Here is a 16,437-nt window from a genome sequence, read left to right on the forward strand (position 1 = left end):
TCTTAAACCTTGATTATTTAAACTCAAGGACGATTTCTAATTGTGATTAAGTCCTAAAATTGAGTATCTAGAAAATTTAACTAAAACTGTCACATTTATTAAATTTGATTTGTGGCAATTTATTAATTAGATGAAAGTAAATCTACAAGGTCTTTAATTATCAGACAATCAAATCTGATTAATGTGAAACAAACAGATTCAATTAAACACTCAAATCTACCCCTGACTTATATATGCCACCAACGCAATCACCTTAATCACTAGTATCAAATTGTACACAATTAAATTAATTGTTGGCAGAAAACAAAGAAAGAAAAAAAAACTTGATGAAATAATTTAATAACCTAAATAGTATTGAAATACTTTGATGGTAATCAGTTTGTTCCCATTATAGTTTAAAGGAATTAAACTATTTTCTTTAAACAACTAAGATTTTAATTTAAGATTAAATTAAATTGAGAAAAATTAACTAACAAAAATGAAGAAAGAAAGAAAAAAAGTGAAAACGAAATTTCAAAATTCGCGCTTGAAGAGTAAGTTTTCAAAAAGACTCGAATAGTTGCCTAAAAAGAACACCAGACGACGCCAGTTCTCCTCGAACTTTTCCCTGTTCGAAACTCGAACTAAAAACTTTTTCATGATAAACTATAGAAACATGAATTATTTACCATGGTGGCTCATCAACATGAACAAAATATTAACAGATTTTGATATGAAAATTTGGTTAACATTTTCCCGCTCACATAATATGCAAAAAAAGGTAATCAGAGTAACTGTGGCTCGTGCCAAGGTATCAGCACCTGGTATCATCCTTATCATCATCACCGACACCAAATTCTTCTCTCTTTTCATCCTCATCCTTATTCTCATCTGTTTCCTCCCCTCTATCCGCTTTCTCTCTCTCTCTCTCTCTCTCTCTCTCTCTCTCTCTCTCTCTCTCTCTCTCTCTCTCTCTCTCTCTCTCTAAAGGTGATCTATTGTTACCTTTCATCATCTTCTTCCTCCTTCTCATCACAATAATCATCATCATTATCATCTCTTCTTTCCCCCTCATCATCTAGCTATTTATCTTTACCAAGATAATCATTAGAATCGCCCACAAGATTCAATCAAACAGTTAGATTGCAATGTGCTGACCAGACTGACCAAAGGAAGGTCAAGAAAGAGAGAGAGAGAGAGAGACAGAATCATCCTCTCAACCAATAGCTAAAACATATTGTTGTTGATTTAATAATAATATCTTATGAATGAAATAATAACAATCAAGGTAAATTGATAATGAATGAAAATTTTAGATGACCTCAAAAACGGTAAACAAATAAACGTTAGAAGTTAAAAGGTAAACTTTTGACCACATCTTGACCATTAATCCAAATATTTACAAGACAAAATTGAAAGTAACAATACTAATTACGACACAAATTGAAAATATTCATCACGATCTTGAATCCGATTATGATAACAAATGGTTATCATTGACAATCGGTCAGTTGCCTAAACTGACCAATAAATGATGAAAAATTAACAATGATAAACAAGGAGATGAGGGAGTGAAAATGATTTTATTATTATCATAATTATTATTACAGCTAAAAAGATTGTCAAAGTTTAATTAACTTTTACATTGTTATTGGTCAAATGTTGATATTGATTTAGATGGACAATGGCTAATGCAATTAAATTAAATTACACTTATATTAGTTTACTTTTTTTACTCAAATTTAACTCAAATAAAGTCACATTATTGTTATCGGTGATCATGATGACCAACAGAAGATGATGATTAACAAAACCAACAATATCCATTGAGCTGGTCAGCAAACCAACTTAGTGGTCAGTTTGAAATGGAAAAAAATTTCTTCACTTTTTTTTCTTACTCAAAAGGTAAACAAAACAGAAATACATCAAGTCCACTTATCGAAATGTTCAGTTGATTGTCTTTCAATTCACATTGTTGACCATTAGCTTGACCACATGGTTCTCATCCATTTGTTGGATTTACTGAGTGTTGAATGTATAAAGCACAATGACCAAAGACCAAAGGATGAACGAAACTTAATTAGTATCGATCTGACCTAATGAAAAGATTGAACAACATTTGAACATTGTTCAGGAGGCACTTTAATTGTAATCAAATTTCATCGAATGGGAAAAAGTTCCGTTCATCCTGATGATCTTTCCACCTCAAGCTTGACCATTGAAAAAGTTTTCCAACTGAGATAATCTCATATCTTGATATGCTTAACGTTAACTAGAAGATATAATCAAATGTAAGAAGATAAAAAAAATAATATTGATACAAAATAATCATCTTATTATGAACCTTGAGATTCATGGTACATTTATGGAGATAAAATGAGAATCAGAATTCAGGAAATACATGCTAATAGAAATAAATGAAAAGGGAAAGTAGGAGGTACAGAATTTTATCTCAATTATGAGAAAGAAATTCATTTACTTACCCTGATAATGCATATTCTTCTTCATGGTGGGACAATCTTCCCCCTGTGCATGAAAGTGAGAGATATAAAAGGAGATACATTATGAATTCAGAGCCATGAATATGAATTTATCTTATTTTTCATTCGTATATTAAATGATAACTTTGAAATCTTTTCCCTCCAAGAAAAAGCAAACATCCATATGATGATAATATCATTTCCTTTTGCAATATAATCATTTCATTTTTCATTTTCTTTGTACATGATAACAATAATTCAACCAATTAATTGTAATCTAACGGTAATTGGAGACGATTAAATTATCAACAATTTACCATTTAATTCAACTTGTAATAGTAATAGATTGTTACACTTACCGGCTTACGGCGGAAGTCAATGTTTGTCCGAACGAACCTTGAATTCAATGGCTGCAATGGGCGATAATTGTTACCGAGCGGAGCCTTGGGCAGGTCAGATTCACCCTGCATCAATTTCCTGAGGACAAAAAGCTGAAATGAATGAAAAGAAAAAAAAAGAAGATGAAATAACGGTTAATGGTTACTACTAATTTCACATCATGATTGTCAATCTGATTCCCGAATGATATAAATGATTTTTCACTCTTTCGATGAGGATTTTTTTTTAATATCTTTTTTATTTTCATGAGTACCAAGGGAATAACAGTAAAACCATAAGTCGATTGAGGTTTTTTCACCATAGATTTTGATTTCATCTCTGAATAAATTCAATCTCTGTGATATAATATAATCCATTATTAGTATTATATGAATTTTGACTTGTTACTCCTTCATGATTCTGAAAAATTTGCTTCTCAATTGTTATTATTAACAAATAATCATAATAATAATTGTATAAATTGCCAAATGGTTGATTCAATTTCATGATACGTTCAATTTTAAACTGCAACAATGCATAATCCATGGTGAAATCAAGGAATCAAATCAGTTGATTGAGGTTTTTACAGTTGATTGAATTAACTATAACTTTTTGCAAACATTTTTGATTGTTGATTTGTTTTCTTACCATAAAATAATAATAATAATACTTTAAATCTTGTTTTTGTTTTTGAGTAAATCATTTTCATTTTTAAATTGGTCTCAATGATTAAGGAAACATTGTTTTCCCAATCATTTGTAAGTATAGTAAGTTGATTGTAATGATTGGAAATGGAGTAATTGTAATTGAAATCTCATTGAAACATGATATTCATTCATTGAAATGTCATTTGCAATGAATGTGAATGTTTTCCCAGCTATTAGTCATTCTGAGCGCATCAAAATGTCATTTTTTTTATCATGTAATTCAATCATCATCATCATCATCATGTTAACAATTGAATTGAATTGCTGGTTACTGAAATGATTAAACATTCAGTTTACCTGATTGGGTGTAATTGTTGCTGGTTTATTTGCTATGATCCAAGTAACGGTTTCATGACATCCTGGTATGGTCAACGATCCTTCATAGGTCATATAATGAGCTCGTTCAGGTAAAAGGTCACCAACTGAAAGTCCTTTTACCGTAACATTTTGACCTGAAAATTTGAAAACATTTAATCAAATTAGTTGATTTATTGATCGATTTATGGATGAGAAATGGTTATGAAAACACCGTTGGGTTAATATTAGACTAGATAACATTTAGTAAGTTGTTAATCTGTACGTGGTCTGAATTATCATGGTTATTGAATAATATTATCATGAGTCTAAGATTGAAATGTATATATGGTTGTCAGAATTGATTAGATGAAAATCACAATCTGAAACAAAGTTGTTTTAAAGTTGAATAAGTAGATGACAATTTTTATCAGATTAACTCAAGTTAATGTAATCAAAACATTGTGATGATGATGAGAATTCATTGTTAACATCAGCTGATGATGAACACATCAACAAGATCAACAACAACACCTTTAAGGTGATAAGAAGCTGAAAGTTGAATGAGAAACTTTTATGTAAATCCATGTCAACTTATGCAAACTAAACCTTCAACATGACAAAAGTTCAGTTCCATTGAATTACAAAGGTTATGATGATGATCATAATCATCAAACTGTTCATCATTTATTTGATAAATTCTGGTATAATTATCATGAATCTATTTTAATGAGAATGAGATGAAAAAAAAGTGCAACTGAAAAACAAACAATGAAAAAGTTACAATCAACTTTACATATAAACCGGAAAAGATGAGCAAAAAAAAAGGTTCAGTAAAAATGTTTCAGTTATTATTACATGAATATCATGAACATTAAGATGAATTGTTAGATTATACTCAGACCATGGTGGGTATTATATCATTTGAAATATGATTCTGATTCAATTTGATTGTTGTTGACGTTACAATTGAATTTATTGTTGATCAATTATCAAGAGATAAACTTGATAATCTTGATTCACCAATGAAAATGGTCAATTATTGTGGCACTTTGGAAACTTTTTAAAAGGATTTGATTCTAATATTAGTTGATAGTATGGATAAGATGTGAGATTATGGGTGAGATTAGGATTGGATTGAGGAAGAAAATTGCAAGTAAACAATTGAATTTGATTCCTTACCTCGAAATTTTATCCCTTGAACAAGACTGAGTAAATGATTGAGCTCCATGTTACTGCTATTACCAACCTGTTAAAAGTGTTTACCATTAAATCAATTAGAAGACAATTAATTAATTCATTTTGAATCATGTTTCCAATATAAATCACAAAAAAAGGCTGACACCTTTTCCTTGTATTTAATATCAAACATGATGATGCTTCCCGGTGGGTGATTTCCCACCCCAATCTTTTTTTTGTTTGTCTTCTGTCATCATCATCGCCATTGAAACCATATAGTGATGATGATGATGATGAGATAATGCTAATCATAATTATGATGATGATACCAACCTGAATTAATAATGCAATGGCTACAAGTCCATTGGCTTTGTTTGATGCATCACTGATATTTTGATACAAGTCTGAATTATATCCAATTATTTGTAACTTTATGCCAACAGGAAGAGGAAGAGGATGAAGATAAGGATGAGAAGAGAGAAAAAATTAGATAGATAAAAATATGAGTCTCTCTCTCTGAAAAAGGATCAGAATGATGATATGGAAAGGATGAAGAGATTGATACAAGAATAGGATCATGGTGACAATTACATGTTATCCTAACATCGCCCTAATCATGTTTCAGTTTATCTGAATTTCCTCTGAACAATATAATATTAATATCTACCACCCACAACACCACCTTCAGACTATCAACAAGATATAATGATGATGCTGATGATGGAGAGAAATGTTCATTGTAACACTTTCAATTTCCAAATGTTTTCAGATTTAATTGTTGGTTTTAAATGGCGCAAAATTAGGTGGTAATTAAAATTCATCAAACGAGACCAATTTTAATTCAATTAAATTCATCATCATGAAGGAAAAGTAATTGTGACTGAGCATAAATTCAAAATTTTCTGATTAATCTACTAAAGTTTTTCAATCATGTTTAACTCACGAATCAACAATTTAAGCTAATAATCATAATGATGGAAATCAAATCAAGTAATAGCTCAATTTATTATCATGTTGGCCAATATGTAATTCATAAAATCTCAATGAAAATCAGATTTACGATTTCAGAATATCAGAACTTTGATCGTTTTCTTACCATGTAAAGTTTGAGATCTCGAATCTAATAGGATCCAAACAGGGAAAATGTTCTGAACTGAACTTCTCTCTCTTATTTCCTTTGTGAATTTCTAACCATGATGATTACTCACCTTCACATGCTACCTGTTGTTTATCATCATCCTCATCATTTTGATCATCCTCAAGTTAACTCCCAGTTTAATTTGTATCATCCTCACCTTTGAGAATCTATTAATTACTGGAAACTAATAACTAACCCGCTGAGATGATTAAACAATTAAAACAACTTTCAAGCTAAATTAGATTCATGAGTTTCATTAAACTCATCTAAGGACAATTAGTTTTATGCTAATCACAATTAATTGAATCATAACAATCTAACCATTATGATGATTATACATCAAACTGATATTATTAATGATTATCATCATCATATTTTTTTGTTCAGATTTCAAGTCTTTGTCTCTTTATATTGATATATACAAATATTTTCATGGTGTATTATCATGAATACAATATTAATGATAATGGTTAACATGATGAAATCTCATGAATATTCAGTTAAATTCATGGCAGATTTAATTTTGATTCCTTGTTATTATTCATTATCATTTATTGGTTAAGGTTAAGACGGAATTTATATTTTCTTTGTTATTTTATATATTATCTTGATGATTATTGGACAATCAGATAACCGGAAATTTTAGTAATGGTCATTGGATGACCAGTGGGCATTAGTTTCAGGTAATTGGTGAGTTGCATGTCAATGGGAATATATATAAATATGAACATAAGATGGAAAAGAAATGATAATAATTTATATATGAAAGAGATTTTTTTTTGTTTTATTCGAAAATTGAGAAAGATATAAATGGTCATTATTGCTCTGTTGTGGTCAGTTTGATGGTCACTTACCTCGGCAGGAAATGATTGGCCACCTATCGAATGTTCTGAACCATGATTATCGGTACGTCCAAAGTGTAAATAGATTGCATTGAATGAATAAGAATATGAAAGTGGACCTCCGGTTATATTGACCGATAACTGGACACGACTTGGTGTGGTCTCTATATGTACAGATGATTCCTCGACTAGATTATCATCAACCCTGAGTTCAGTCTGTTCAGAGACCTTGAATATTATTCCATGTCCATTATTTTCAAGAACACCAATAACCTAATATAAACAAGAATATTTTAATAATTGGTTACAGATTGATAAATAATAATATTAAGTTTTCGGACATTAAGATGACCAGAGGCTCAAAGTACTTGTATTATCATGAAAAGTTAACCCTCAAGTCATGACAGTCATGAGAATATAATTGAAATGAACTTGATAGGAATTAAAGTAAATTAAGATATCAGTTTCTCTTGGCTGGACACTGGTTAGTATTAACTATTAATAGGTCTCTTCAACTGACCAATTGACTTGTCCGTCTTTAAACTGTATAATAAATAGTTGATACTTTTGGGTGGGTGGTCATTGATTCAATTTCAATTAGGGATAAGATTAGAAAGAGAGAGAGAGAGAGAGAGTCAAACTTTTCTGATTTGATTCCTTCCTGATCGTTAACTTGGACTAATTGATTAAATATCCTTCCATGAGATTCAGAAGGTATCATGAAAAAGGCTCATGAAAGATTTAAGATCAATGAGGAAAATAATAACAATGAAACATGAAGATGAAGATGAAGAGGTTACCATTGAGAGAGAGAGAGAGAGAGAGAGAGAGAGAGACAATTGATCCGTTTGTAAACAAGTTAATCACTTGGAATGATAAACTCACTCTTAAGATTATCATTCACTTTGATAATATAACAAAATTCAGGGAAAACTTGAGACCCTGAGGTTTAGTTTTTCTTCCTGTAAATTTAATGTTTAAATTTTGGTGAAATCCAAATTCTTAATTCATGATTTACCAATGATAATCAATTTCCAAACAGAATGAGAAACTTTCTCCACGAGGCAAAAAGTTTATGACTATCTTTCTACCCCAAGTGAGATCATCAATATCCCTTGATAATTGATTAAGAAAAAACTAATTTGATGATCTTAAACTTGATGTCAAGTTAAATTAAATCTACAACAATTAACTGTGGATTATAATTTTCCACTCTAATACCTTCACATTGTCTCACCATCAATCTAATAATTGCATTGTAAAGGTTTCATAACAATGTTTCAAAAATAGTTGCAAGAAAATCAAAAAGGATAAAATTAATTCAATTGAAGGGATATAATTGTTCATATCATTTATTATTTAATCCACATCAAAAGTAAAGGATAATTCACTAATCCTTACTTACAAGATAATCCTTTCTCCTTAATTATTATAAGTCAAGATTATATAACATCTTGATCCTTGACAAGTGACAAACAAATCAACAAACAATAAGAAATCAATTAATCATCAATTGAGAATAATAAATTGGTAATAACAATCTGGATTAACTAAAACTTTTCCTCAATAATAATCCTTCATGATTGTTGGAGTTAACGAAAAATTTGATTTACTCTGTTAAACTAATCCACAATTTCAGTGAAATAATAATGAGATTAGACTTTAAATAATGAATAAGAACATGTATCAAAAGTTGAATCCGATAACATGATAATCATGATTGAATTTAATCCTCATGAAATATGATTTAAACGATTAAAGAACTCACCTTGTTTGGATCAATGTGAAGAGGCCTAAGTGAAGGATCGTAAAGTAGTTGAGGTGGTTTGATGTCTATCGGCGATTGCCTTTTACCCTTGGAGCACAAATGCCATTCTGGGTTAAGTAAACCCCAAAAATCGGGTCCTAAAAGTGATATAAACAAAAATGAACATGAAAAATTGGTTCTAATTGTTATTCCAATCGATTCAATCAGGGTAACATATTAACCTCATAGTCTTATAAGTGTCCAACAACAATGAACATCAATATGAAAACTCTGAGTTATAAAAGAAACACAATATTAAATGAATAGATTATCATAACTACAACATTGATATTACATTAATAATGGACAAACACAATGGACACAAAGGTTTTTTGTTGTTGTTGTAAAGGGAAATTTTTTTTTCTGTGGTCACTTTGAAAATCATCAAAGGTCAGTTTCTGTATCTATGAATTTGTTAGTACAGAGGAAATATAATGTTGAAAGATTCGAGGGGAGATAATTTCATGAGATTATCATTCTAGCATGACCATTATGGTGATCATATTGGAAAGTAGGTGATGATATTGGAAGATGATAATAGGAGATGATAAATTTTTGGATGAAATGAAAAAGTTTCAAATTGATGAGGTCAATATGTTGAGTCGATGATGATGAGAAACAAATGATTCCAATGAAATTACATTGTCACCTTACTTTTAACAGTTCCAATATTATTTTCGGATGATTACTTTCTCATCTGATCATCTTATATATATTTGAGATGATAACTATTACCTTTATAATGATATTGGTTTCATTTTGATTATCATTTTGATAACAATTTAATATCATTATGATTACATTGAGTGGAAACCAAATGGTTTTAACTAGTAGAGGTAAAAAAGACACTCACTGATTTTATCTAATTGAAGTTTTAGATGAAGACTCAGAGAATCAGAATTGAGATGATAAATAAACATGGTAACATTTTCCGGTGATTTAAACATGATTCATATTAAATTGTAAGTCAATTGAACAATTTTTCAATGAACGATCATTGATAGTTTAGTGAATCATTTTAACCTGATTTTCAATGATTTCATTTTTTTTTTGTTGTTGTCTCTATGTTATTACATAGGATTTTTCATTCATTCTCACAGTTAAATGGACAGAATTATTTTTTTTCTTGTGAAAATTTCTCAGTCTTTCATGTAACCATGATGGTCACTAACTGAATTACAGATCATCTCTTTTCACTCCCACTGAATCAATTTATATACAGATTGGAGTGTCTTTCATTTCATTCATTGGAATTTTATTTCTCACTTTTTCCCTGTGATTTTACAGAATCGTCATGAAAGATAAACTGAATTTCAAGATATTCTGATGATACAAACTCACTGAGATACTCGAATAATAATAATACATTGAGAGAAAACCAGGCAAGGTGATATATTTATCTTCCAAAAGATAAACGAGGGAGAGAAAATGATAAAACTAAATAAAATTTTTGTTCCATTGAATTAACAAGGACTGAGAAAAGAAACTTTTCTTTCTTTGAGCTAAATGAAAGTTCCGAGGGAAAATATTACTCGAGATAGAAAGGTGAATACTGTATCATGTATTGAACAAAGTTCATTCAAGTTTTAACTTTTTTTTCCTGCTTAAAGTTGCTTTATATATAGCGAACAAGATTCAAAATCGAACTAAGATATTCGAAGAAAAGAAAAGTTCTAAAGTCTATTTTAAAATGGAATAGATTTGATTTCATCATTGTTCATGAAATTCAGAGTAAAAACTTTGTCCCTATTTCAACCGATTCTAATGTGTTAACTTAATAATAATCTTGCTGAGTGAATCTCAATCCATTCATCAATTCATCAGATTGTATCATGTGTATCATCATCATGATGATTAAAATTTATCAAACTTTATCATCACATTTTTCATCATCACTTTTGCATCTATCAGGAAAGTAGATGAACAGGGAAAAAACATTGATGATAGAGAGAGAGAGAGAGAGATAATATCTGAATAAATGAGCAAAAAGGACAAAAAGGTGACGAGATAATGATGATGAGAATGAGGATAAGAAGATGAAGGCAAATAGAATGACCAATTTTAACCCTGCCCTTTCATTAGATGAATACTTGACCATAAGAGGAGATAAAGTTTCTGGGAGGAGGTGAAGAAAGAGAGAGAGAGAGAGATCGAGTTAATTAAATTCAATATTATCACTATAATTGTTTCAACTGGACCTCGAGTTCATGATGATAATGATAGTTTATAAACTATCAGATGAGTGAAAAAAGCATTACTCCAATTTCATTGAGATTAACTGATTAGTTAATCAAAGCTTCGTATTGTCCATAAAAAATTATCATCATGATAGTTTACTGGTTAATTATCAGTTTCAATGAGAGACGATACAACAATCATGTTGATTTCTGAGTTAATTAGTTAATCAGTGGAAACGCTTTTCTATTTGCTATTATTAGACATAATAGTTATAACATGAAATCTAGTCGAAAGTTACATGATAATTACATAGAAATCATTGAAATTAGATAAGTACATGTATATTTGTTCATGATGAATGTTCATCTTGAGTTTCATGCTGATCATGATTATTGATAATAACGGTGGAAAAAATTATCGAGCTGATTTAACTTACCCGATATCCCATCATATGTCCACCAGTCATCCCAATTACTGAATGAAAAGTTTACTAGTAATAATTGGAGGAGCACAATTAATGGAAACCATTTAAATATCCACCAGGTCGTCATGGTTATCGCTGATTCCTTCTTGATTAACTGAAGAAACGGAGAACTTTTTTTGATACAAATTCTTATGAATATGAAGCTCACAATTTGCAAAACTTGATCGCTACTGAACTATCCGATATGTCGAGTTAGAAGATCACTTTTTAGAAGCGCTGAATCTTTGGCGAAAGTGAAAAATTAGAAGACAAAACTTAGCATCAAGCTCATCGGAGTAATTCATGATAGATACTGATTCAGTTTCATGGAATATAGGATCTAAGGTGGAAAAGAAAAACTTTTTGTTCATGAAAACTCAATGAGAGTATGCTCAGCATCATGATATCTTTTTTTTCATCACCATGAGCTTACAATTGATGCAGTTGAAAAAGTGACAAAAGAAACTCAAAGAAGAGATAATCAAGGTGCCTCTTTTTTTTACCACCGTCAATTTAGACACTGTAAATATGGGTCATTACAATGGTGATACTAATCACCAAAAGCTCATAACAATGGATGTTTAATCAATGACAATTAACTGGACCAAATTGTTGACCAACAGATGATAAAATTTTCTCCAACAAAAAGTTTACGAGATGTAAACTTGGCGATAAAACTTATTGACATCACAACATCAAATCTAAATTCTGGTTTCATGGCAAAGATTAAAAGCTGAACTTATCTTAATTTATGAGTGGAAGAAAGAAACTCGGTCAAGAGGAAACGGAAATAAAAATGAATTCTATGTAAAACAATAAAGAGAAAAAAATTTTACGATGAAATATTTTCCTTTTCCTATTTTCCATAAATACTGCTAGTAAGTTTCCATGCAAGAAATTTGATTGAAGGAGAATTAGATTATCCATGGGATGCTGAAATTTCATGATATTGTTTATTCTTGATCAGATTTTCCTCATATTATTATTATAATATTCAGATGAATTATTATGATTCAATGTGAATCGATGTGTAAATTAGTTTGATAAGAAAGTTTTCTTTCATTGAAAATGCTGAGAGGTTGAAATGCTGCTTTAAAATGAATGAGTCTAAATGTAAGAATGCACTTTTGATGGATATATCATCATGATGAACATGATGAAGATTAAGAATTTAGTTTCATTTTCTTACTTTTTTTTCCAACAGTTACAATTTGAAAAGTAAGAAGGTGAGAAATGATTTCACCACATTCCAAGTGACTGGTCATCATCAGTCTGAGAATTATATTATTATTATTATTGTTATTGTCATCACTGGACTCTCAGATTTATTAGATTCAAAGGTGAAAACTCAATGAATTTTATTTTATTATAATAATACAAATAATAAAAGAGAATGATTTTTTCTCTTCTTTTTCTTTGATGAGACAAAAAAACATCCGAATTTTTCTGTTATTTCAAGGCGAACCGAAATATTATTCTTATCATTATTATCTCTCTCTCTTTCTTTCTTTCTTTCTCTATCTCTTCCTCTCTCAAGCAAACTCATTCACGCTGTTTTTTATCAACAATTTCATCATCACAGCCCATGAGAATTGGCAATCGACCCCATGAGCATTTTGATAAAATCCAAGTAACAATAATATTTATATCGTTATCACATAACAAATCTTATTAGAGGAAATGTTTACAATGATTATCAGTTAACATGACCAATAAGTTTCTGAGTTACCTAAACAATTCAATCAAATTAAATGATAACTGTGATGATTTAGGAGGATTTAGCTGATTTGTTATATGCTATTATCTGTATCTAGTTGTAAGATGATGTTGCTTCATCTATTTAAATTAAACTATTTTTTGTCAAATAGGATCTTATTAGGTAGCTAATGAGGCTATCGGACTTACATGGTTTTTTTATCTAGCAATCGACTGATATAATTGCCGGAGGAATAATAAGTACTAGATAGTTGTAAGTCCGACTATTTGCAGGCTCATGATTATTTTCAACATACTAAAATCAAAAACTACATAATCAAAAGTTAGATCTGAACGTTTAAATCCAATGATAAATGTTCTCAAATTTTAGTATTATTCAATTTCTGAACATATAGCTTACGAATTTGGAATTACTTCCCCACAAGGTCCTATTGACGCTTAAACTTCTTTACTGACATTATGTAATTTGAGCTAGCCAGTCAACAGGTTGTTTGGACTTGCGACAGTAGAATATCACAAGACCATAGAGTTGCGACACACTTAGAGTATATAAACTCATATTTTCACAAGAAAAAGTAAACTTTTTAATATTGTCGAACAGAAAAGTACTTAAATTAATCAAATCGTTAATTATCGTTTTCTGAAAAAGACCTTCAAATAGTCTTTTACTACGTTTTGTGCTTAATGACCTCAATGACCTTGACATTATGGCACCCTCTTTCAACTCTGTAATAACTTTGAACTCTAAAACCTTATAACTAATAAACTGCATTTTCAAATGCTAAAACCAGACCATTGAACTGTGTAAGCGAGCATATAACGTCCATAATATGCAGTAAAATCATTCAATAAAAATTTTTGCAATCGAATCATAGTCAGAAAGGCCTTTGCATCCTGATTGCATGAATTAGGTATGAATTGAAAGGCGATAAAAAAAATATTGAGTGTTAATTATGATTTTGTCAGTTGTTTTAATTAATAGAGGTAATGCTTGAATCAGTTACATTCAGAACGTTTTGTTAACAGAGAAACCACTGAACAGTTTTTATTCAGGACCAGAAGTCTTCAGCATAAGTTTCATATCCATCCCAACAAGAATATGTTACCCAGAAATCCGCCATGATTGAGTTCTCGCATTGTACGTATTGTTGAGTCAAGCTTATCTCCGTCTTCTTATTCACATGCTTCCTCATTTGATTCTTCATACGATTCCTTTATTATATCAAGGTCGTTCAGGTCATTGTTTAAAGAAAGCCTTGCGAGGTCATCTAAAGGTGATATCGTTATTCTCCGCACTTTTAGTTGTAAAATGAGTTTGAAAATCATTGTTATCGCAGATCTTGAGATAATTAAAGATGTGTTGAAAATCCTTCATGCAATAAATTCATCTTAACATGTTAAACAAAACTCATAGAAACATAGAAACTTTACACTAGTGGTACTGGAAACTCTTTCGTGAAATTGAAATTCTTAAGATGACCTTCAGATAAATACGGTACAATTTGAATGTTATTAATATCCATATGGTTTACCTGATTCAGTTTTGTATAATTAATAAGCATTTGTATCGAATGTTGTTTAATAAAAAGATAAGTATAAATAAATATTTTTGATCTTTTGAAATAATTATTATAAATTTAATCATGAAAACCAATTGCAACTAAATGAGAATTCATTTCTTCTCTTATTGTGAACATCGAAGGGTTTGAGGTAGATGGAAGCTACTAAATTCATCATGATAATCATAATGATGATAAATAATAATGGAATGATGTAACCTGTTAACAGGCAATTTTATTCTGAAGCATTATTTTTCAAGTAAAATTTATCGAAATTCTCAATATTTTTTACCTTTCTTGAATTGTTTCAAAACAGAAATACTCAAAAAATTAGATAAGGGAAATGATTCAATTCATCATTTTTACAGTTTATCATCATCTAAGACTAACATGATAAAAATAACGAAAAGGATAAATAATGATAATGATAAACCTATTAGAAGAAAGAACAGTTTATCAAATTCTGAAATAAAAATAAAGTTCATAAGTTCGAATATGTTTACTCATCAACTTATCAAGTTCATTTTTTATTCTTAAAGGTCTGATATAAGCTCTAAGCATGTATGAAATAATCAAATTTACATTCTGACGGGATAAAAATGGTTTCTCAGATTAGTTGAACTTGAAAAGAAAGCGATTAAGAAGTCATTTTAACAACAAATTACCAAATTAATTTGAATAATAATATTGAACCCCAATAATTGATTCTTTACACAATTGATAGTATTGCTTATAAACTTTTTCCTTCCCAAAAGGCTCATGAACGAGATTAACTTGAATCACTTTCATGATTGAAGTGACCATATTATTTTGGCATTTAATTGGTTTCATGGTATCTTAATAAAGCATATCAATCAAAATATTAGAATCGATTCTGTCATTTTTTCTACTGTCCAACTGATAATCATGAACACTGACCAACTATTGACCATCGGTTCAAGAACAATAATTTCTTTATGAGTTAAATTCATCGCCAATCTATTATATCATAATAATAATAGAACCAATTATCAAATGTGAAAAATTGATTGAAAATAGTCAATTAACATTTGAACTTGATTTTTTAACGGTCTCTCCTCCAACTATTCGTCAGTATCTTATCCAAGCTGACCTTTATGATGATATGATGAATGTATTGAGACAATGGTGAAAAAAGTTCCACAGAATTTCAACTCAGCTCAACTTTGAAAGATGATAATATTTATAAGAAAAGCTTGAGATTTTCCATAAAAATGAATTAAACATTTATCTGTGAATATTGAATTTAGATGAAAATTTGAAATTCCTTGATCATCATGGATGCTCTAGAGCGGGATAAGTATTGGGAGAAGACAAAATTGACTTAAATGAGATAGAATTGAGATTCAGTAGATTCCATGAAATTTTACATTACAAAGGATTTACTCGGCCTTTGAATCTGAATAATATCGGATTTTCAATTCTCTCTAGAACTGTCTCACCATGGTGAAGCTTTCCATGTAAATATTATTCCCTGTATTATAATTGAGATATAAGGTTGAATTTCATGAGCACACTCAGTTATATTCAGATGAGAACTGAGTGAATATTTTTTATCATCATGTAAGAAGAGGTTCCATCTTTTGATATTCATTAGAACCAATAAGGACTTTAGTTTGAACTCCTTCACTTCTGCTATTAAATATGATAAAGATGACCAGTGGTCAGTGGGATGTCAACCCTGGTTAAATGATTAACC

At 29.9% G+C, this 16,437-nt stretch overlaps 1 protein-coding gene across 1 annotated transcript; it reads right to left on the reverse strand.

Annotated features, from left to right (window-relative positions):
• Positions 1-1,549: 1,549 nt before the first annotated feature.
• Positions 1,550-12,156, reverse strand: LOC128397508 (carbonic anhydrase-related protein 10-like). Its single transcript, XM_053358240.1, has 9 exons — positions 11,419-12,156; positions 8,766-8,902; positions 7,010-7,270; positions 5,351-5,446; positions 5,021-5,087; positions 3,842-3,996; positions 2,819-2,950; positions 2,463-2,505; positions 1,550-2,251 (listed from the first exon to the last, which is right to left on the reverse strand). The coding sequence occupies exons 1-9, from the start codon at positions 11,531-11,533 to the stop codon at positions 2,226-2,228; spliced, it is 1,032 nt and encodes a 343-aa protein (XP_053214215.1). The 5' UTR covers positions 11,534-12,156; the 3' UTR covers positions 1,550-2,225.
• Between the last annotated feature and the right edge of the window lie 4,281 nt (positions 12,157-16,437).

This window comes from Panonychus citri, unplaced genomic scaffold (assembly GCF_014898815.1).
Source record: "Panonychus citri isolate SS breed McGregor unplaced genomic scaffold, ASM1489881v1 Contig00033, whole genome shotgun sequence".
NCBI lineage: Eukaryota > Metazoa > Arthropoda > Arachnida > Trombidiformes > Tetranychidae > Panonychus > Panonychus citri.

What these genes read in the sequence shown, in the direction of transcription:
- LOC128397508 (XM_053358240.1), bottom strand. Translation starts at nt 11,533, where the DNA reads ATGACGACCTGGTGGATATTTAAATGGTTTCCATTAATTGTGCTCCTC. An exon ending in TTCACATTGATCCAAACAAG is followed by an intron (nt 7,271 to 8,765) that starts GTGAGTTCTTTA and finishes TGTTTATATTAG; the next exon opens with GTTATTGGTGTTCTTGAAAA. An exon ending in CCATTGCATTATTAATTCAG is followed by an intron (nt 5,088 to 5,350) that starts GTTGGTATCATC and finishes CACTTTTAACAG; the next exon opens with GTTGGTAATAGCAGTAACAT.